This window comes from Ictalurus punctatus, chromosome 8, assembly GCF_001660625.3.
Source record: "Ictalurus punctatus breed USDA103 chromosome 8, Coco_2.0, whole genome shotgun sequence".
NCBI classification, from domain to species: Eukaryota; Metazoa; Chordata; class Actinopteri; order Siluriformes; family Ictaluridae; genus Ictalurus; species Ictalurus punctatus.
In genome coordinates, this window is record NC_030423.2 from 26,143,965 (window position 1) to 26,166,363 (window position 22,399).

Here is a 22,399-nt window from a genome sequence, read left to right on the forward strand (position 1 = left end):
ATATATATATATATACAGTATGTACAAGGGTGCCAATAATTTTGTCGACAGTACATATGTGCAAAATGTCTTCCGTCGATTATAAAATAAAATGCATTTTAAAAGTGTGTACGCTATAACTAGGTACGTACATTATAAAATAACTTGGTATACAGCCGATATCTCAGTAAACACACACTAGTATTATGGAAGGTTTCGCATGTAAAATTTCGAGAAGCCTGTACACACATGATGTGTGTTTGCGCATGTGACCTGTGATGTGTTGATATTTACACTACCTTGTCCCTGAGGCTGGAGTCATGGAACCACTCCAGCAGTTTCCTGCCCACCACCATGGGGCTGGACAGGAAGGTGCGATAGGTGAGCAGGAAGTCCTCAATATAGGTGGGGTCCACCACTGAGTGCTCCTCCACCAGGTGCATGGTCAGACGCTCTGTCGTGCCCTGCGGTACGGAAGAACTATTAGATCGGGCATTTGTTCGTGAAAACGTGTTCGTTTCGCCGTCCTTTCCTCGTTCCTGCAATAAGCAAAGTGTCTTCGCTCGTTTGGTTTGCACAGCGACGTAACTCTGCAGACACTTTGTGCTCCGTTCAGCAGATTCCGATGCTCTGGAATCGATTAGGGCGTGCGTTCGATATACGTCCGCGCCGTCAAGTCGACCGGCTGATTAAGCCCCGAGTCCCTCAGCTTAACAGAACAAATCCTCCTCGTTAAGGCGAATGAATAACACTCCCAATGTCATTTCAAGCAAAGTTTACAGCATGTCTAATGCTCTAATCAGACAGGGTTAAATTTACATGGGCTTCTGAGATAATTCCATTATATTTTTGTTTACTTAGTTTTCCTTGAGGAAATCATAGACCAAATTACATAGATTATTATTATTTTTTTTTTTTTTAAAGGCTCATTTTAGTCCAATCTGAACAGACAGCTCTGTGATTTCGCAGGCAGACGCCGCCTCGTGTTGCCAGAAACGTTCTACTATTTCATCGCCTATCCCACAAATCCATTTGAAACACTTCCCAAACTGAGAAAGCAGAAAAGTGGGATGCTGCATGATGATTAAAGGGGCTATTACCTCAGTTACAGCTGAATACAAAAGGGTCATTCGAATTTACCGTTCACTATACGTACGCAAGATGGCCGCCATGTAGATCCTGCTGTCATTTGGCGTGCCACTTTTATACATCCAGCACAGTGGCTCTGCGTCAACACAAACTATTGTCACAAATCGCACACTAATCTACTATTCCAGATCGTTTTCCTATTAGAGTTAGGGTTTGAATCTTTTTTTTTTCTTTTAGATTGAAGAAGGTTTTAAAGAGAAACGGAGCTCGTTAGCGCGTTTAACATCACTGCGCATGAAACAGACGAACGTTACATGACCGTTCGACTTGGAAACTAGGTGGACCGAGACGTTTAGGCTCTGACGTGCCATCAAGTCAGGGTCGCATTTCATCCTCCGTAAGATGCGCAAGCAAGTATGTGAACAATGCTGCTTGTGCAGCTGTGGATCGGTGGAGACCAAACTCTTTAGAGACGGTTCTGTAACTTGTTCTTTAAATAAAACAGGGCGCTCACTCCCTCACACCCGATCGTCATCAAATCGATTGAAAACCCCTGACTCTAATTTCACCTAATCCGAGACGTTCACATACTTTTTGCCACTCACTTTCCTCAATAAATAAATGACCAAGTATGATATTTTCGTCTCGTTTGTTTAACTGGGTTCCCTTCATCTCCTTTTAGGACTCGTGTGAAAATCTGATGATGTTTTAGGTCATATTGATGCAGAAATTTAGACAATTCTAAAAGGGTTCACAAACTTTCAAGCAGCACTGTACAGCACGTGTGGTGAAAGCGAAGTGTACGGTATTGCTACTTATATCACGACACTATTAATCTTTCAAGAATAAACGAATAAATATTATTCACATTATGATGATATCATCTAAACACGTACGATAAATAATCAATCATGAACGTGTCGATCGTTTTTTTTTAATAAGAAAAACGACGTTGTGTAAACTAGCTCGTCCTGCGTTAATTTGATTAGTAAGGTTTATCTCCGAGGAGGCATGGAAAATGTCCCCCGGCGTCCGGACATCATGCAGTCAAAGTGATCTTGTCCAGGGTTTAAGAATAACTGACGGGATTTTTTAAATTTTTTTCTTTTTTAAGTGAAACAACGACAAATTCTCACCTTGATGACAATGTGTCCTTTTCTGGTGCCGGTGCGATCCAGCTCGCGATGTTCTTTAACCATGACGATTTCCCCTTCCTCCTCCACCTTCTGCATGTTCTTCTCCACCTGGTTCAGGATGCAGCAGTAGTCCTGCTGCGCTATACACACAAACTGAAGCGGGAAAAGAAAAAAAAAAAGAAAAAAATGAGAGAGAGAATATAGCGGTTAATGAAGAATGGTTCTACAAAGCGCTTTACACTGTGTCTCATTCACACACACACACACACACACACACACACACTCACACACCAATGGTAGCAGAGCTGCCATGCAAGGCGCTAGCTTGCCATCGGGAGCAACTTGAGGTTCAGTGTCTCGCCCAAGGACACTTCGGTATGTGGAGTCACGCGGGCCGGGAATCGAACCGCCGACCCTACGATCAGCGCACAACCGGCTCTACAACCTGAGCCACATCCGCCCATGTCTCTTAACTTTAAGAGGCTAAAAAGTCCAATAACCGAAACATTTTTACAGCTGATGCCATTTTTATGGACGAAAAAAAAAAATAAAAATACACACCCGGTTAACTTTAAACCTTTAAAAATGTTATCTTCAATACAGAGCAATCATTTCTTCACAACTAGCAGTAAAAGATTGCAACTTTTAACCTCCGTGATGCCACAGCCACCCAAGACCGCTTAACCAGGCTCATAAACCTTACAACCGAACCGTGTTCGCCCGTAAAAATCGCTTCCTGCAAGCAATAAAATAAAAAATAATAAAAAATAAAAAAAACAGCATCACGTTTATGATTGTAGTGTTTCTACAGCACGAGAGACTTGGAGTTAGAGGCGGTTTATCACTGATGTGTGCTGGTGTTAAATGCTGTGGAATGCTGACTACAGCTAACCAATGCGCTGAAAAGCAAAAATGTGCGTGTTTTATAGGTTGAAATATCAGCAATATAAAATATAATGTTTGTTTAGTATTTTTTTTTTCCTATCTGTATCCTGGTACAACATGGCCTAAATACTAGAGTGATCGACCGATTTCGCCGAATAATCGGATTACTGGATCGGGTTACCAGCAAACAAATAAATAAATAAAAATCCCCACCCATCCGCCGTCGTTATACAGTACGAGAGCAGCCTCGTTGTGTTATTCAAAAGTGGTTTTTTTTTTTATTCATTTTGGATGTAATTAACAGTATATTTATTTCATTAAAATTTTTTTTTTTTTTAAAGTATATTACAGATCCTCCTGAGACCCCGCCCATTGACGTGTCCCCTGTAGCAGACTTCTTGTTTTCAAGCATGTCCTTTCACTTTTTTGAGCTCCTCTAGTAATTCCTGCTGCACTATACAGAGAACATCCCGAGCGTTCTAGTGATATGTCATGTCATATGTTATAGGCGGGGATGCTAGGAACAACTTCTTACACTGCATCCAAAATGGCCGGCATAGGAACAAGCACATTTTATGGAAAGAAGAAAGATGACTAAAATATCGTATTTTTTTTATTTACTATGATGATCACATATACTCTTGTTTATCAAAAGTGTCAGGAATAATACATTTAGTTCTGAAAGCCAGTTAAATTGTTCGTGTTTCAAAATATTAGCCTTTTTATGCATGTCAATTATAGTGGACACCGGGACCATCTTAACGTACTTAATATCACTCTACAGCCATAATCTGTCCATTTTTTTTTATTTTATTTTCAAACTAAAATGGTCCTGTGGTAATTAAAAATTAAATTACATTCAAGTCAAATTAAACACTAAATACTTCAATGCTAAATACTTCAGCTTAGAGGCTAGATTGGCAGATATCTTCCTTGGCATGATTAGAGTCTGCATCCCAATCATCTTGCGTCCTCTGGTTAATTTATTTGACTTGTTTGCGATGCATTATTTAACGACTTACAACAGTCCAAAGCATGTTTACTTTAAGTCTGATTTAAAGTGGAAACGGTCTTAAACGAGCAGTCTGCTGTGAGCTGGTAAGAGTCTATGTGAACACGTGGCCTAAAGAGAAAGTATTGATGTTTTACACAGCTGGAGATAAATATGATATCCGAGCACCCGGGGAGAAATAAAGAGAGTTTAGTGCGTGTGTGTGTGTGTGTGTGTTTGGGGGGAGGGGTCGATTAGGGAAACTAAAGAGTGTAGCGGGTTGGTTTAATCACTTTTAAAGTAAGGGTGTGCTAACTTTTGCACTCAACTGTATATCAGTTGCCTGTATGGTGCAGACTGTCAACATGTTTTATTCTCAGACTGGAGGGAAAAAGAAAAAAAAAAGAAAAAATTCGAAATTGCTGCACCGGGCTGCTGATGACACATAAGTACGATAATGAGTCTGGTGGACTGAAACGCTGCCAAAGTTTATATTATTGCCAAATTTTGTCTAATCCGCTCCCATTATATACACACACAGTCATTATTTTAATGCACCATAAAACAAGCTATTATAAGGACTAAACGGACTTGGGAAAGAAGACAATGAAGACTCTCTCAGACTGCAGAGAAACCTTGCGACGCTGCAAAGAGACACGTTTTATTTATATAGTGTGTTCAGCGAATGCAAAGTGGCTTGATAGAGAGTGTAAGGATAAGCACGAAAAACAGCCAAAGACAGTCATGTCCGTGGTCTCACCTGACAGTCGTCCACCTTGGTCTTCATCACACCCTTCATGAACTCTTTCTCCCTGCTGGGAGAGACGCCGAAGCTGTTGCCCATGCAGAGGATCTCGGTGCGGCCCTCGGGGTACGTCACTTCGACCGAACCGTTCAGGATCACCGACCACGAGTCCAGCTACACACACACAATTCGAATCAGAAAGTACGGCGGGTTTACACGTACAAGGAATTCGTCTTGGTGTACTGGTGCTTAACAATAACAGCAAAATGCAATATATGTATTTTTTGAGTTGAATTTTTTTCACTTAAGCATTTTTTTAAACCTTCCCACGGACCCACTGCAATTACGCCATGGACCACTAGGGGTCTGCGGACCCCCCGGGTTGAGAAACACGGATGTAAGAGACCATGGTGGGTCCTGAGCATTGTTAAGGAGAGCAGTTGCAGATGGAAAGAAATGGTTTTTATGGCGTGAGGGTTTGCGTTTGATGGACCGCAGCCTCCTGCCGGAGGGAGTGCCTGGAAAAGGTTGTATCCAGGGTGAGAGGGGTCAGCCAGAATCTTAACTGCCCGCTTCAGGGTCCTGGAAGTGTACAGGTCGTGAAGGGGTGGCAGATTGCAGCCGATCACCTTCTCGGCAGAGCGAATGACACGCTGCAGTCTGTCCTTGTCCTCGGCAGTGGCAGCAGCGTACCAGATGCAACGTTCAGATACAACGCGTTTTATTATACTGAAGGCACCGTCTACACTTCAAGAAATCCAGACCAACTGTATAAAGTGTGATTACACTACATAGTAGTGAGATTACACTGTCAGATATATAAAATTTTAAAAAAAAGGGAGATTCAATAAAAAAAAAAAATGAATGAAGAAATAAAATAGCTAACTAGACTGACCTCCTCGCCGTCGTTAAGGACGATGGTTCCGGCTCGCTCGACGACGGCGAACACCATGACCGCACACAGCTCCCTCCTCACCGACATGGTCATGTTAGCAAAGGCCGGCAGCTGGTGCATGAACTCCAGCAGTTGCTCTGTGGACCCCGGCGAGACAGAGAGAAGACATGTTACAGAGAGGGAGAGAGAGAGAGAGAGAGAGAGAGAGAGGGGAAATGAGAAGGACACAGCAGCAGAGACAGAGAGAGAGAGAGAAAAGAATAGAGAGAGCAGAGAGACATATAAAGACACAGAAACAAAGAGAGACACAGAAAGACTGGAGAAAGACTCAGAGACAGAGGAAAAGAGAGAGAAGAACAGGACGAGAGAGAGGAAACGGGAAAAAACAGAAAGATACAGAGAGATGGGGGGGGGGGGGGGCGAGGAAAAAACGGGATACGCACAGAGAAAAAGCAATACAGTCAGAATAAGAGAGGGAGTGCAGTGAGAAACAGACGGGCAGAGGAAAAAAAAAGAGAGAGCGATAGACGTGAGAGAGATAGAAGGGCGAGAGAGAAGAAAGATAGAGAGAGAGTGAGAGAAATAGACGAGCGAGCGAGATAGAAGCAAGAGAGGAGAGAGAGAGAGAGAGAGAGCGCGATAGAATCAAGAGGGTAGAGAGATACAGTGAGAAACAGACAGGCAGAGAAAAGAGAGAGAAGGAAGAGAGAGATACAGTGAAAAACAGACAGGCAGAGAAAAGAGCGAGACAGATGAGAGATAAGAGAGAGTGCAAGAGAGAGAGAGAAAAGAGAGCAAGAGAAGAGAGAAGAGAGAGAAGAAAGAGAGAGCGAGAGAGAAAGAGAGAAGAGAGCAAGAGCGAGAGAAGAGGGAAGAAAGAAGATAGAAGAGAGAGAAGAAGAGAGAGAGAAGGAAGAGAGAGAGAGAAGAAAGAAGATAGAAGAGAGAGAAGAAGAGAGAGAGAGAGAGAGAAGAGAGAGAGAGAGAAGAAAGAAGATAGAAGAGAGAGAAGAAGAGAGAGCGAGAGAGAAGAAAGAAGATAGAAGAGAGAGAAGAAGACGAGAGAGCGAGAAGGAAGAGAGAGAGAGAGAGAGAGAGAGAGAGAGAGAGAGAGAGAGAGAGAGAAGAGAGCAAGAGCGAGAGAAGAGGGAAGAAAGAAGATAGAAGAGAGAGAAGAAGAGAGAGCGAGAAGGAAGAGAGAGAGAGAAGAGAGAGAGAAGAGAGAGAGAGAGAGAGAGAGAGAGAGAGAGAGAGAGAGAGAGAGAGAGAAGAGAGTGTGTTCTGGAAGCTCTGAAGGTGGCCAATACTAATGCAGTTTGAAGGTCAGTTTTCATCCTGAGTTCACGTCTCACAAAACCCATGAAGGAAAAATAAATAATTCAGAATTGGTATTGGTTCGTGCATCAGTGTTTACTGTGCTCATGAGAAATAAGAGGGTCACTTTCTTCATGTCACTTATTGCGTTTAATAAATCAACTTTGCTGTGTGACAGAGCTGGGAAGAGGGTGGAGTGTGCGTGTGCGTGTGCGTGCGTGTGCGTGTGTGTGGTGCCCCCTTGCTGCCCGCGGCATGTCTGGGTGCTGGCCGGTTTGTGTTAAAGTGTCAGTGTGAAGCGCCGGTCTGCAAATCAAACTTTAATGCGCTCGGGGAAGCCCTGTCACGCAGCTGACCTAGAAAAAATATTAACCCACCCCCCAACCACCACCCACCACCCTCCACTGTCCTCAGTCCACCACAACATGAACTTCCTCGAGCAAGCAAGAAAAAAAACCCACTTTGCTTAAGTTTATCTCTTATAGTTCTCTCTTTCAGTTCATTTTACATGCAGTTAAACTCCAAACTTCCTTAATAATATCACCAACTCGACAACCGTCAAAAATCATCCGTCTCTTGTGATTAATTAAAGCGTATGCATCTTATTCAGGTGTGGGCGTGTCTCACCGATGTCATCATCCGTGCGGTCCATGGGGTCTTTCTCTAGGCAGTCACGGACGATATCTCGGCTCATGAGAGGATCGGAGGCGCGTTCGATGTCTTCCTCATCGTCATCCTCTTCGGAGTCGACGGCGGTCTCGGGCAGGCCACTCAGGTCCATGTCGCCTGGCTCGCTCTCTGTGGCCTAAGGGTCAAGCAATAACGCACAGTCTCACTGGGTATATCTAAAAAAAATAATCTGAAAAGTGCAAGAAATCTGATTTCGCAAGATATGATCAATCCAGTGTGTTTACATGCACTTCAGTAATCTGATCATAGGAGCTACAGTCAACAATCAGGTTTCTAAGAACATATAAAAAAAAAAAAATATTCTGATTTCTTGTTCTCAATCATACAGTATCCAGGTGCTGAATGTAGATGTAAAAAAATTAAAAAAAAAAAATTAAAATAAGTGTTTGTGAAAAAAGTTAATAGGTTGAATACACTCATATTTAGGGGTCTCAATAAAAGATTTGGTGAAGTCTTTCATTCTTTTAGTCTTTACCCGCTTTAATCCAGTATAACCCATCACAACACGAATAATCTGATAACTGACAAAATGTCACACCATTAAATTGTGAAATTATAAAAATGGGCGTATAAGTGCAGGAGCCTGTACACTGGTCTCCGTTCAGTTGTCCAAGAGTAGCATTGAAAACCGCTGCAATAAAGTAAATATAAGATAAGAAAATGGATGGGTGGATGGATGGATGGATGGAAGAATAAAATGGAAGCCTAAAAACTAAGATCCAGGAGAAGTACCAAAAAAACCATTGCAACGAAGCAAATATAAGATAAGAAAATGGATAAATGGGTGGACGGATGGACAGATGGATGGGTGGACGGATGGATGGACGGATAGGTAGATCGATGGGTGGATGAAAGAATAACACATAGAAGCCTCAAATCTAAGATCCAGAAGTATCATCAAAAAGCATTGCAATGGAGCAAAGATAAGATAAGAAAATGGATAAACGGGTGGATGGATGGACGGACGGACGGACGGGTAGATGAAAGAATAACACATAGAAGCCTAAAAACTAAGATCCAGGAGTAGTATCAAAAACCATGGCAATAAAGCAAATAAAAGATAAGAAAATGGACGGACGGACTGACGGACGTGTGGGTGGATGCATGGATGGATGGAAAGATCGAAGGATGGAAGAATACCCTAGAGGCCTAAAATCTAAGATCCAGGCATACCACCAAAAACCACTGCAATGAATTTTTAAGAATAATCTAGAAGCCAAAGAGCTATGATCCAGGAGCAACATCAAATACAACAGGAATGAACCAACATAAAATAAGATCAAAATAAATAAGAAAGAAAGTAAGCAAACAAGCAAGCAATCAAACAAATAAATTAAAATTAAACAGCAGCAGCAGCAAATGAAGAATAGCCTAAAAAGCCCAAAATCTAAGCTCCAGGAGAAGTATCAAAAACAATTTGCAATGAACAAATACAAGTACGCAAGTAAACCAATGAAGAAATAAACGAGTTTTAAAAAAATCCTTCCGATTCAAGTGAGCTCACTCAAAAAGCCGAAACGTAGAAAACCCACCGTCACTGTACACTGACTAAAAGTACAGAGAATGAGCAAAGCAAAAAACAGACTCTCTTCTGAGCTCACATCAAACCTATTCATCAGTTCCATATCAATAACTGCACACAGACGGTCAACCAGGTCACGTCTGACACCTCCGAGGGCGAGAAACGCCCCGAGACATCAAAACACACACCAAGGAGAAGAGGAGCAAGAAAATAGACGTCACCTGCTTCAAAAGACCTCATGGTCATGAGAGGCTAATTCTGCATGCAGGTAAAGCGCAGGCCGCCGCCTACCTCGCTCACTTCACAGACTATAATAACAAAAGAGCTGCGCACCATGCATTAGCCATTACAGCGTGAGACGGCCCACGAGGAACGACTCTCACCTGCCTCAGAGGTGCTTTTCGCCTAATGGAGAACACCCACGATGCACTCCGGGTGAAGTGTCTGCAAAAATCCATTCCCGGCATCCTCCTCATCCTCATCCTCACAATGCCTGATGCTGAGCGAGCTGAATATTTTAAGTCCTGTCGCACCGTGTCACTTCTAATCAACTGACGTCCAAACGACTCATCAAATATTCACGCACTATGGTACGAAGAACCACTCGGAATCTAGCTGGATCTGAGTGGGTGGGATTTTCCTCTATGGGGCGGAGTCAATGAGGTGGAGTGAGAGGAAGAGTATTACAGTGGTGCATGTTCATTTGTTGCTTAAGAAAGCCATATTAAACTTCAGGATCTGGTAGGTTATTTTGAAAAGATCCTCGAAATGATTTCAAAGGTTGTTTTTTGTAACATTCGACCTTGTGGTACACGCTAGAGGTCGAGCTAAGGTTGGATTTCAAATACGATAAATCCCAAAAGATCTGTAATCATCATGTCCGAGCAATCCTTGAGATTTAAATTCATTTTGCATTTGATTTGTTTTTGATTTATTTTATCATTTGCATTGATTTTGTTTTTATATAGAGTAATGGATCTATCTTATAAATGTATCTATTTTTAAAATGTAATTTTTGCATGTTTCATTCTTTCATAAATATTATTTTGTACCTATCTGCACAATATATATATAGGATCCTAATTTGCATATTAATATAGTCTGTAATGTCTTGAGATGCCTAAATGTAGGCCCCACCACCATCGTAAAAAAGCGACCTTCGGCTTCGCATTACCCCTGCCAAGGAGGAACGACGAGCTCAAAAGGGAGAATATTTAGTAATAAAATTCTTATTATATTTCAATAAGAGAAAAGCAGAGATCTATTCATAACAATGGCATCATAACACATCCTATATTCAGAAACACTTAGATGTTATGTAATACCTTGAACCATGAATAGCAACAATTCCAGTACATACTGTTTAGCTACACAAACAGACCACATCAGGACACTGAGTTTATTCAATTTATGCTCCCTGCTGATTTCAGCCAAGGTGTAAATCGACCATCATGAGTGATGTACGTTGAGCAGCTGGAGAGATGTTTTGCCTGGGAAACCATTAAGGGCTAATCAAGGAAGATGCTGGCGGTCGCTGTAAACGGGCCGAACTATTTTTCAACTGCTGAGTGCAATCCGCATTGCTGTTTGGACGGCTCAGATGAGCGTGAAGCGAGCGTTAATAATTCAGATGGCTATTCTTGGATCAATGCTTTCAAGCCTCTTTGAAGAACTTGAGTAATGATTTATTTAAATGCAAAAAAAAAAAAAAAGGGCAGCCATGATGCTAACTTCGCTGAGAATCAGGGCCAATTCTTTAAGCCGAGCCCCAAAGCACTGTGGAATACCATCAGGGAGAGAAGACAGCTGTCTGGAAAAGTGTTTCGACTGAATCAGCTAAAGAGGACTATTACAGAAAACATATAGAGTGTTAGAGATCCTAATCCGGGTGTCAAACTTCCTTCTGCATTTCCTTATAGTCTATAGAGGTTCACGTGTGCAGGAAGACGGGGAACAATAAGGAAATCGAGAAGTAGGGATTGTGGAAGGAAATGCTGTAGGGATTGCAGAAAAAGGGGTGTGGTGTGTCAGGAGTCCATTAGGTAGGGAGGGAAGGAGGAGTTAGGAGTCAGGAGTGCAGTAGAGAGTGAAGCAAGAGGTGCAGCCAGTGATTAGTACAGTAGGGAGTGAGGGTAGGAGGTGTAGGAGTCAGGAGTGAAGTAGGGAATGTCAGGAGTACAGTACGGAGTGAGGGTAGGGATGTGGAGAGTGGCGAGTGCAGTAGGGAATGTCAGGAGTACGGTATGGGGTGAGGGTAGTGGGGTGTGGAGAGTGGCGAATGCAGTAGGGAATGTCAGTAGTACAGTACGGAATGATTGTAGGGGTGTGGAGAGTGACAAATGCAGTAGGGAATGTCAGGAGTACAGTATGTGGTGAGGGTAAGGGGGTGTGGAGAGTGGCGAGTGCAGTAGGGAGTATCAGGAGTATGGTAGGGGGTGAGGGTAGTGGGGTGTGGAGAGCGGTGAGTGCAGTAGGGAGTGTCAGGAGTACAGCTGGGGGTGAGGTAGGGGGGCGTGGAGAGTGAGTAGTGCGTATCAGATGTACAGTTGGGGGTGAGGGTAGGGGGGTGGAGAGTGACGAATGCAGTAGGGAATGCCAGGAGTACGGTATGGGGTGAGGGTAGTGGGGTGTGGAGAGTGGTGAGTGCAGTAGGGAGTGTCAGGAGTACAGTACGGAGTGAGGGTAGGGGGGTGTGGAGTGTGACGAGTGCAGTAGGGAATGTCAGGAGTACAGTACGGAGTGAGGGTAGGGGGGTGTGGAGTGTGACGAGTGCAGTAGGGAATGTCAGGAGTACAGTACGGAGTGAGGGTAGGGGGTGTGGAGTGTGACGAGTGCAGTAGGGAGTGTCAGGAGTACAGTACGGGGTGAGAGTAGGGGGGTGTGGAGCATGACGAGTGCAGCTGGGAGTGTCAGGAGTACAGTACGGAGTGAGGGTAGGGGGGTGTGGAGTGTCAGGAGTACAGTAGGGGGTGAGGGTAGGGGGGTGTGGAGAGTGACCAGTGCAGTAGGGAGTGTCAGGGGTACAGTAGGGGGTGAGGGTAGGGGGGTGTGGAGAGTGACCAGTGCAGTAGGGAGTGTCAGGAGTACAGTAGGGGGTGAGGGTAGGGGGGTGTGGAGAGTGACCAGTGCAGTAGGGAGTGTCAGGAGAACAGTTGGGGGTGAGGGTAGTGGGTGTGGCGCGTGACCAGTGCAGTAGGGAGTGTCAGGAGTACAGTACGGGGTGAGGGTAGGGGGTGTGGAGCGTGACCAGTGCAGTAGGAAGTGTCAGGAGTACGGTATGGGGTGAGGGGTGTGGAGAGTGAAGAGTGTCAGGAGTACAGTACGGAGTGAGAGAAGGCGTAAAGGATGGAGGTGTAAGAAAGAGGCTGCTTTCACTACATCATCACACAGCCACTAACAAGACTTAAACAGATGACCGTCAGGCCAAGACCACAGAATTCACACACACACACACACACACACGTGTGCACACACGATTCTAATGCATGAGGACATCACAAATGTACTCAGTGAATCAATTAAGCAGTGGAGCAAACACAAAGCCAAACACAATTAATCCGAACTGGAGAACACACACATGAATAGTTACACACGGGTCAGCTCTCTTTAAACAAAACGATCGACTCGATAGCCCATCACGGCTCTTAGGGGTCACTCCAGGAAGAAAAATGTTTAAATGATAAATATTGACTGAGAGAAGTAAGTACTCGCAATCGTATAAGCAAGGACTATTCAGCAAAAATACAAGCGGCGATAGTAAAGACAGCGTTACGGAGCATGTAAGGGTTCGTCAAATGCCAAAAGGATTGAAGTGTTTAAGATGTCTACAAGCTGGAGCATGCGTGTTACCTGGTAGATGTCGGACAGGCTGCTGCTCCCAGAGTCACTGGTGATGCTACATCCTGAGAGGCTGGAGGAGACGTGGGTCACCTGCGGGTGGATCCCGTCAGCCAGGTGAAGCCTGCTGAAGTCCGCTGGGAGCTGGAGGCCGAGAAATAAGGAGGGTTAACACATAAGGATGTTCCACAAGATTAATAAATGGATTAAAAAAAAGAAAGTATGACATGTCATTTTAAAATAAATCAAAAATTTGTAGCATGAGAGCAATAAAACACTTCAGGGTGCACCGTTATCGGAAAATAATCCCCTTCGGATTGGTAACAGTAACTCTGCTAATAAGGCTATTTGTGTTTTGATTTTTTTCCTAGCTTGAGCTATCAAATGTCATGTGCACAGTGTGATAAAGGTTAGCTAAAGATCATATGAAAATTTAACATAAGCGCATGTCAAATAGGGCTTTAAACAACAACAACCACATCCAAAATTAGCCACCACAACCGAGATGATAAAGACATCGTACGATGAAGGCGAACGCTTAGAAAATCATCTCTGAAGCCAGGAAGCATTACTAGCAGGGTCTGGAAAGCAAGACGAGCCCTCAGATTCAGTTTTCTCACACAGCATTTAAGCTCCAACAGGAGCAGGCAGCATGTTAAACAACATCCTGCACCTCACAGACACTCCAGCTACAAGCATAAAATGTCAACCAGGCAGGCAGTCACTTCTCATCTAGGCTTCCTCATCTCACCACCAAGCCCTCTGTAAACAGGATTCATAGCCAACACTGCTGTCGGTTAAATCGGTGTGTGTGTTGGCGGCTTTTGACAAATCTACAAGTCAGTCGATTTGATTTCATCTGCAACCTAGAACATTGTGTGATTTCAGTGGTCATTTAAGATTATTAGTGGTCACGCTTTGAGATCTTAATACAAAATTGTCTGACACTCCCAGAATGATCAACTGCTGTCGTTGGTTGCAAAGGCACTAAATCGGTGAGCTGTGACAAAATTCATACAGCCACAAGTGAAAGCCTTTAAAAATTCTTTCTTAACAAAGGTTTTGGTGCTAAGTGAGCAAGGTAAGCTGTGACGCTAACTCAATCTGAGGTAACACATGCTATGGCGCTAACTGAATGAACAGTGTTAAAGAAAGCTGTAGTGCTAACTGGGCAAGATGAGGTAATGAAGGCTATGGTGCTAAATAAGCGTGTACAGGTTTTTAAAAAAAAAAAAAAAAAAAAAAATAAATAAATAAGCTTTGGCATTACATGAGCAAGATGAGGTAATAAAAGCTGTGTCTTTAACTGAACAAGATGATTTAAGAAAGGTTTTGGTGCTAATTGAGCAAGCTGAGGTAATACAAGCAATGAAAGTAAGTGAGCTAATGAAAGCTGTGGTGCTAATTCAAGCTGGGGTAAGAAAGGCTTTGGTACGAACCTAAACTGCACTAACAAAGGCTGTAGTGCTACCTCGAGCTGAGGTAATAAAGGCTAGTTCATACTCCAGCTGAGCTAACTAAGGCTAGTACACTAACTAAGGCTGTAGTGCTACCTCAAGCTGAGGTAATTAAGGCTATGGTACTAACCTAACCTGCACTAACGAAGGCTGTAGTGCTACCTCAAGCTGAGGTAACTAATGCTAGTACACTAACGAAGGCTGTAGTGATACCTCAAGATGAGGTAATAAAGGCTAGTACACTAACTAAGGCTGTATTCCTACCTCAAGCTGAGGTAATAAAGGCTAGTTCTAACTCCAGCTGAGGTAAATAAGGCTAGTACACTAACTAAGGCTGTAGTGCTACCTAAATCTGAGGTAATAACGGCTAGTTTTAACTCCAGCTGAGGTAACAAACGCTATAGTGCTAACACAAGCTGATGCAACAAAGGATATGGTGCTAATTGAGCAAGTTGAGGTAACAAACGCTATAGTGCTAACACAAGCTGAGGAAACTAATACAATAGCGCTAATTGAGCAAGCTGAGGAAACAAAGGCTAGATAAGCAAGGCAAGATAAGTGAGCTAAGTTAACAAATCCTATGGAGCTAACTGAGGTAATAAATGCTATGAGTGTAATGAGCTGAGGTAATGAAAACTCTGTTCTTTTGGTACTTATAAAAGTCAGTCTTACTCTTAACAAAACAAAAAAAATGCTGTGGATGTGCAGTATTCCTCAAATGATTCGAACGTGGCTTGTAATTATAGTGAAGAAGAAAAACAGATGTTAAGTGCCTTTCCCCACCCCCTCAATGTGATTCCCAGTGCATGAAATAAATAAATAAATAAATAGATAAAGAAAGAAACAGAAAGAAGTTCATTGTAAGCATGCCCTAATAAGGCCATTACTAAAGAACAACAAAGCGCACATGGCTGGGTATGCATCCTTGTGCCTCATGAAGGCGAACCCCTTGTGTGTGTCGACCCTGTTTACGTATCTAAAGGAGAGCTGTAGAAAAAAAATAATAACGTCTATGGAGTCTCAACACGAAGAACAGTCTTGACAATGGAACTCCGATAAGAGCCCCAGAACCAATTTCAGCTAATCTCCAAAAGCAACACCTCAGACTTCTGGCTCCATTCCTATCTGAGGGTATCTGAGAGAGAAATAGGCTTTTTCTTTTTATTTAAAAGATGCTATTGGATGTCTTCAGTCAGCTGAGTATAGCTTTCATATAAAATGCATCTGACCTAATTTCCGCCCCTCTAATCGTAGACATGCCGGAAATGCAGCCGATCCTCCTGGGAGATATCCGAGAGAAGAAACAATCTCCCGGCCTCGGCAGATACGGAGACCTTGAGCTGGAAACTGAAGCTTGGCGTACAGCAAAGAAAACCACGCTGGACCTTTAAAGTCATTTACTGGATGAGCTTGGTGAGGTTCGCACTCTTACACTTGTCCTCAGCATGAGTATTCCCTGCTCTTTCAACTGGTTCATCCATTTTAAACAATGTTTACAGCTGAAAGAGGACACTGAGGAGGGGTTGATCGCGGTGAGGAGTTCAATTCTATCTTTCATTGTACCCAGTAATTGCTGCTCATGGTATTTCGATAGGAGGACTAAAATGAAATACCTATCAATAGCTTGATGGTGAAACAATCAAGGTTGAGCAATTTATTATACCATAAGTTCTCAATTCATTTTAAAAACATTGAGGCAGCTGTATTTGTGATTTGTAATTCATGTATAATTAAAAAGGGTTTGAAGTCTGTGAAGCTCTACTGGGTTCATACTGTGTATACATATAGCAATAAAAATCATTTCCTTAAAAGGTTCTTTGGACAGTTCCTATCGTCACTCTACTTGATAGGGAAACACCGTGTGGTACTGTAGATGTCTGCATACAGCCTTCACAGATTCTACTAGTGGGACAAGCTCAGGAACTCCTTATATGGTTCTAGATTTATTTTAATTTTTTTTTTACAACAGGCACAAGATCTTTGACCTTTCTACTTGAAGCTTATGGAAATATGTGAGCTATATCATTCAACATTTTGAGGAATTACTGCTAATGCAGCATCAGCAGATCTGTGTCCATTCCCATGTGTCTCCACGCCAAAATCAGAGCCACTGTGAACCTTGACCACAACACACCTGACGCACAGGCCTGAAGTCTGTGAACGTGACTGAAGCAAGGGTTACTACTCGACAGATGAGTGAATTTTCAAAAGGTGTCTCTTTGTTTGAGGATGGAACTGATTTGCACATGTATTTCACAGATCCTTCCTGGAGGAATTTCATTTGCACTGAGAGGTGTTACTGCAGTGTTTTAATTACACCACTGACAACCTCCATAGCCCCCACATGGAAACAAGTGAGAAAAGATCTAACAGAAGTGTGACTTTTCTTAAAATTAATTTGATGCCATGTGCTACAAAGTTCTTCAAACCAGACGGAAGACATGGTAATTAAGGGAGTGTGACAGAAACGTCAGACAGGCACAAGCAGAAGAAGTGGAATAGGCAGACTCTACAGAGAGTGATTACACCTGGCAAAATTAGCACTCACAACAAGATTCATTATCTACATCTTTCTTGTCCCAGAATCCTCCTGATCCTACTTTTGATCCTCGTCACTGTAAGCTTAGTAATCACAGACAGTGATCAAGTACACATGGCCTAAAAGAGAAGTATATACCAACAGGATGCATGTATCTTTAGAGCGAGACTAATCACCGTTTCTGTTGGGTGAAGCATCGTGTGCCCATCAGATTTCAATCAGAATCCCAATGCTCCTCAAACAAGCCAATCTCTATTACCATAATGTCGGCAACCTTAAAATGAGCCAGCTTCATCTGCCACAGAATCAATGCTTTTTAAATGAGCTGAAATGATCATTTCACCATCGGCAAACTCCTAAAAAAGCAGTTTGCTTCAACAGATCCCAACACCCTTCAAACAGTGCACTTTACCATCCACTGAACCCAAACACTTGTCAAACCCCAAACATTACCATAATGTAAATTAAGCCAACTTCATCTTCCACAGAATCTACATTGCTTAAATGATCCATTCACCAACCGTAAAATTCCAGCAGTCCTCAAAAAGGCAGTTTGCATTTCAACAGATCCCAGTCATCAATAGATCCCAGTCCCCATCAAACAAGCCACATTCACCATCCACATACCTCCAACACTTACCAAACAAGAGAATCTCTACTACCATAATGTCATCCCCCATCAAACAAGCCATTTACCATCCACAGAACCAACACTTACCAAACAAGACAATCTCTACTACCATAATGTCATCACCCATCAAACAAGCCATTTACCATCCACAGAATCAACACTTACCAAACAAGACAATCTACTACCATAATGTCATCACCCATCAAACAAGCCATTTACCATCCACAGAACCCCAACACTCTTGAAACAAGCCATTTCCTATCACCATAATATCAAAATCCTTCAAACGAGCCAAATTCACCATCCATAAATGGTTACAGTAACGCAATGCATCTTGAACAGGTCATTGCCCTTTCATAGTACCTCAATACCTCTCAAACAAGCTATTCCCCATCTACAGAACTATAACAGAATTCTCAAACAACACACTCACTATTAACATAATGCCATTATCCATCAAAAGAGCCATATTCAAAAGCCACAGAATCCCCAAACCTCTAAAATGAGCCATTTGCCATCTGTATAATCACAGCAATCTTCAATCAATAGGAATCCATCAGAACCTCAACACTGCACAAATAAGACTTTTTCTATTACTAAAACCTTAAAATATCTTACACACTATCTGGCACTGAGGGATTCTCCATACTCCTCAAAAAGGCATTCATTATGGTGTGAACTTCAAGCCCTCTCAAACAAATCCACAGGGTTCCAACACTCCTCGAATAAGACATTAGACATCTGCAGAACCACAGTAACCCTCAAATAAGCCATTTTTCTACAACCAAACCTCATCATACCACAAATAAGCTGTTTAGCACCAACAGAATCTCATATCACACAAGACATTCAGTATCAACAAAACCTCCACACCCCTCAAATGAACCAGTTACAACCACCAGAACCCAAACACTTACAAATCACTATCTACAGAACTGCAGCAATCTTCATATTAAAAGGGAAAAAAAACACCATGTCTTAGTGGAGAAGCGTTTTAGTAAGACGTTGGGCCACCATGAGCAGCAGGAACAGCTTTAATGCACCTTGGCGTCGATTTTACAAGTCTTCAGAAAGGTCCTTCTCTCAGTTGTCGTTCTGATGATGGTGGTGGAGAGAGCTGCTCTAAAATCTCACATAGGCATTCGATTGGTTTGAGATCTGATGACTTAAGGCCGTTGCATGTGATTTACATGATTTTCATCCTGATCAAACCATTCATTGTGACCTCGTACCCTGTGAATGGGGGCGGGGTCATCCTGGAAGAGACCACGCCCATCAGGATAGAAAGGTTTCCTTACAGAATAAAGGTGATCAGAAGAAGAAGAAAAGGTTGTATTCAATTGCAGTGAAACATCCCTCTAAAAGGAACAAGTGGACTCAAATCATGCCAACAAAATGCCTTCCAAAGGATAACAGAGTGACTGTTTTTTCCTTTAATTTGTCTGTATGTGGGTAGACTGATGGTAATAAGGACACATGCTTCTCTCTCAGGCTTGGCCAATAAGTCAGTGATTAGACGGAAGAGCATTTCTGTTCAGTCTCCTTTTCTGTTTCAGGAAGAAAAGACCAGAGTAATTCAGCTGATCAATCATAGTAGGTGTCTAGAGACACGATCGACACTAAAGTTCCTGTTTGAAAAGCTAAAACTTAAAGCAAATGTGTGTGAGTCAGCGTTTTCCTACAAGAATCGCAAATCCCTGCTTAAACACACACACGGCTTATAAGTGACTTGACTTTCCTAAAATTCCTGCAGACCTACATTACTGGAGGACTGGTGCACTTAAACGTACAAAATACATGCTGTGATGTGTGCACATATAAAAGTGTGCATCATTATAGAAAAAGGCTGACATTGGACGACCAAAGGCTTCACAGCTATCCCATAAGCCTCAGCAACACTCCAGGGGCCTCTCACTTTCCTGAGCCGAGAGGATCAAGAGATTAAAGCACTTCAGCAGGGAGTCAGATAAAAACAGAGCACATATTCTCATACATAAACACCACATATATTTAACGTACAAACACTGGCAAGGAAACCGACATCAGCTAGTCCGACAAACAGCGAACGCCATCAGAACGACTCGACTGGAACTACAGTATAAACACGGAAAGCATGGCAGGAAACGTCAAGCAACAGCTTTATCGCTAACCGTTCCAAAGCGCCGACACTGGAGACTCCTTCCTTCAATGTTCAAGAAACTTCTCGGAGAAAAGCTCACCATCTCATGTGGCATTTCTAATTTATCACTGATTATGCGGCGTGTCACATACCATACAAGTCTCCGTGAATTAGCAGTTACTATAGAAACGATAAGGACGTTAACATAAACCTGTGATTTGCCTTGAAGCCAGAACAAAACCTTCTGACAAATTACATATTGAGAATTCAACAACGCTGTGGTACATCAGATATATGTGGTACATGGTAGGGATGGGACGATATCTTATCGTTTGAGATATACCGGTAGAAATCCTCCCCACAATAAGAATTAGTCTTCCCATGATAATCGCGGTAAAGCCTAGTTGATGACGTATTTGTGTGCGACCCGTTCGCAGCTCACGTGCAGAGCGAAAACGAGTACGGCGGAAGGTGGACGTGAAGCTGAGGAGGAGTTCGTTCGCTAAACGAGGCGCTAAGGTCTTCTATCCAACTCCTGGAAGATCTACCTCGACTACGTTTACACGTACATCAAATTCCGTTTAAAGTCTATATCCGGGTTGCAGCCATGTTATGAATACGATGTTTATATGCGTACAGGCATGGGAATATTCCTGTATACACGGATGCTGCAAGTATACCGATCTACACGTGCGCTTGTCCCTTCCTGCTGATTCAAGATGCTGCCGCTGCTACCCACAATTCCTTGCAGACTGAACATGCGCATATATCTCCTTTCAGAGGATTTTCACAATAAGGTGTTTTAATCGGATCTCGTCGCACGTAAACAGGCATATTCCAGGGGTGGGAATCAGGACTTTCGAGAATATCGTCTTAATCAGAATCGTCCGATCGGATTCTAGCGTCTTTACACGACATTAACATAATTCCTGGCGGATTTTGTTTAAAAATGCTTTCCTCATGAGGAAGGGCAAAACTGTCAGATATTTCTATCTTCGTGGGGACATTTGATACACACCAGGATATAAAAACATGCCCGACACACTCAGTCGAAGGCAAGGCCGTCTGAAGAACCTTCACAATCATGGCTGACAGAAGATCAATTCATTTACATCTCCATGTGCTTCTCAGCCGTCAAGTACTGATTGTTTTCCGATGCTGTGCATGTACCACCAATGCAACGCTCATTCTCTCTCACACACACACACACACACACACACATATTAAAGCATGAGCAACCAAACACACCCACACAGTTTAAAGGAACCCTTCACTATTTCAACCTAATATCTAGCTACCCTGCATACCCCATCATCACCGATAAGAATTTCAGCCCGTTTTGTTTTTGAACAAGGAACAGGATAGATTTTCAATACAAAGCATAGTGCATATTACATTATTTCAGCCTGATCTCACAGTCCCCGACTCATTTAGGGGCTCGGCGACAACCGCCGATCAGCTCAGAGATTACGCCACACGATGTTCTCGGTCTGCATGTTTTCGAGCACGTTTCGTTTTCTTGCCGACGAACCGCATAGCGTGACCCGCTCTACAACTAGTAGCAAGAACAGTGCTGAAAAATCAGCCAATGAGAGTCTGGGAGGAACTCCAATTCGTCCGCGCAGCAGATCCCTGAATCCAGTTCATCCAGCTTCCGCTTGTTTGGGATGGCACGAGCATGTCATACCCAGATAGTTGTTAGGAACACGGTATATTATATATATATATATATATATATATAAAATAAAAACAGCTAGGTTTTCAGCACTACAGCTCCAGTTCTCTTTGCAGAACAGACAATCCTCACTGCCTGCAACTCCCCAGCCGATATACAGCATTTTCCCCATATTTCCGTACAAAATACCGGTAAAGTCACGTGAAAAGACACGTGATAGACACCACTCAATGGACGAATGAGATCAAGCCATTCAATGTCTTCTAGTAAAACACACACTACACACACACTCCTGAAGGCTACAAATCACGCACACATGTACTACGCACATGACCAACACACTGACACAACTGACACACAAACGCACCCAGTCCTGGTGGCTGCAAACAACACAGACACAAAGTAAACATTATCACCACCATCTGTGTGTGTGTGTGTGTGTGTGTGTGTGTGTGTGTGTGTAATAATTTAGGATATGAAGACAAGTATCACTCACTAGTGTGTGTGTGTGTGTGTGTATTTACGATGCACGTAGTCAACACACTGACACACATTACACAACCGACTGGCGAATGAGATCAAGCGATTGACAAATAACACTCACATACTCCTAATGATTTCAAATCACACACACACGCACACACACACACTCTTACCTACAGATGCTCTAGCTAGCAAATGCATGCATTCATGAGTGTGTGTGTGTAATAATCTAGGATATGAATACAAGTATCACTAGTGCACTAGTGTGTGTGTGTGTGTGTGTGTGTGTGTGTGTGTGTGTGTGTGCTATTCACATGTCTGTCTAACACACTGACACACATTACACAACCGTTGAACGAATGAGATCAATGGGATCTAGTAAAAAATAAATAAATAAATAAATAAAAACCAT

At 42.8% G+C, this 22,399-nt stretch overlaps 1 protein-coding gene across 8 annotated transcripts in view; it reads right to left on the reverse strand.

The window, feature by feature from the left end:
- The window catches only part of rapgef2b (Rap guanine nucleotide exchange factor 2b), a 130,972-nt gene that overhangs the window by 21,632 nt on the left and 86,941 nt on the right, over window positions 1-22,399 (reverse strand). For all 8 annotated transcript variants that reach the window (XM_017474551.3, XM_017474549.3, XM_017474548.3 and 5 more), the window contains 6 exons: window positions 13,096-13,227; window positions 7,662-7,839; window positions 5,721-5,857; window positions 4,841-4,999; window positions 2,205-2,357; window positions 279-443 (listed from right to left, as the gene is read on the reverse strand). In XM_017474551.3, the coding sequence (XP_017330040.1) occupies window positions 279-443; window positions 2,205-2,357; window positions 4,841-4,999; window positions 5,721-5,857; window positions 7,662-7,839; window positions 13,096-13,227 (924 nt within the window). The remainder of the gene's footprint in view (window positions 1-278; window positions 444-2,204; window positions 2,358-4,840; window positions 5,000-5,720; window positions 5,858-7,661; window positions 7,840-13,095; window positions 13,228-22,399) is intronic.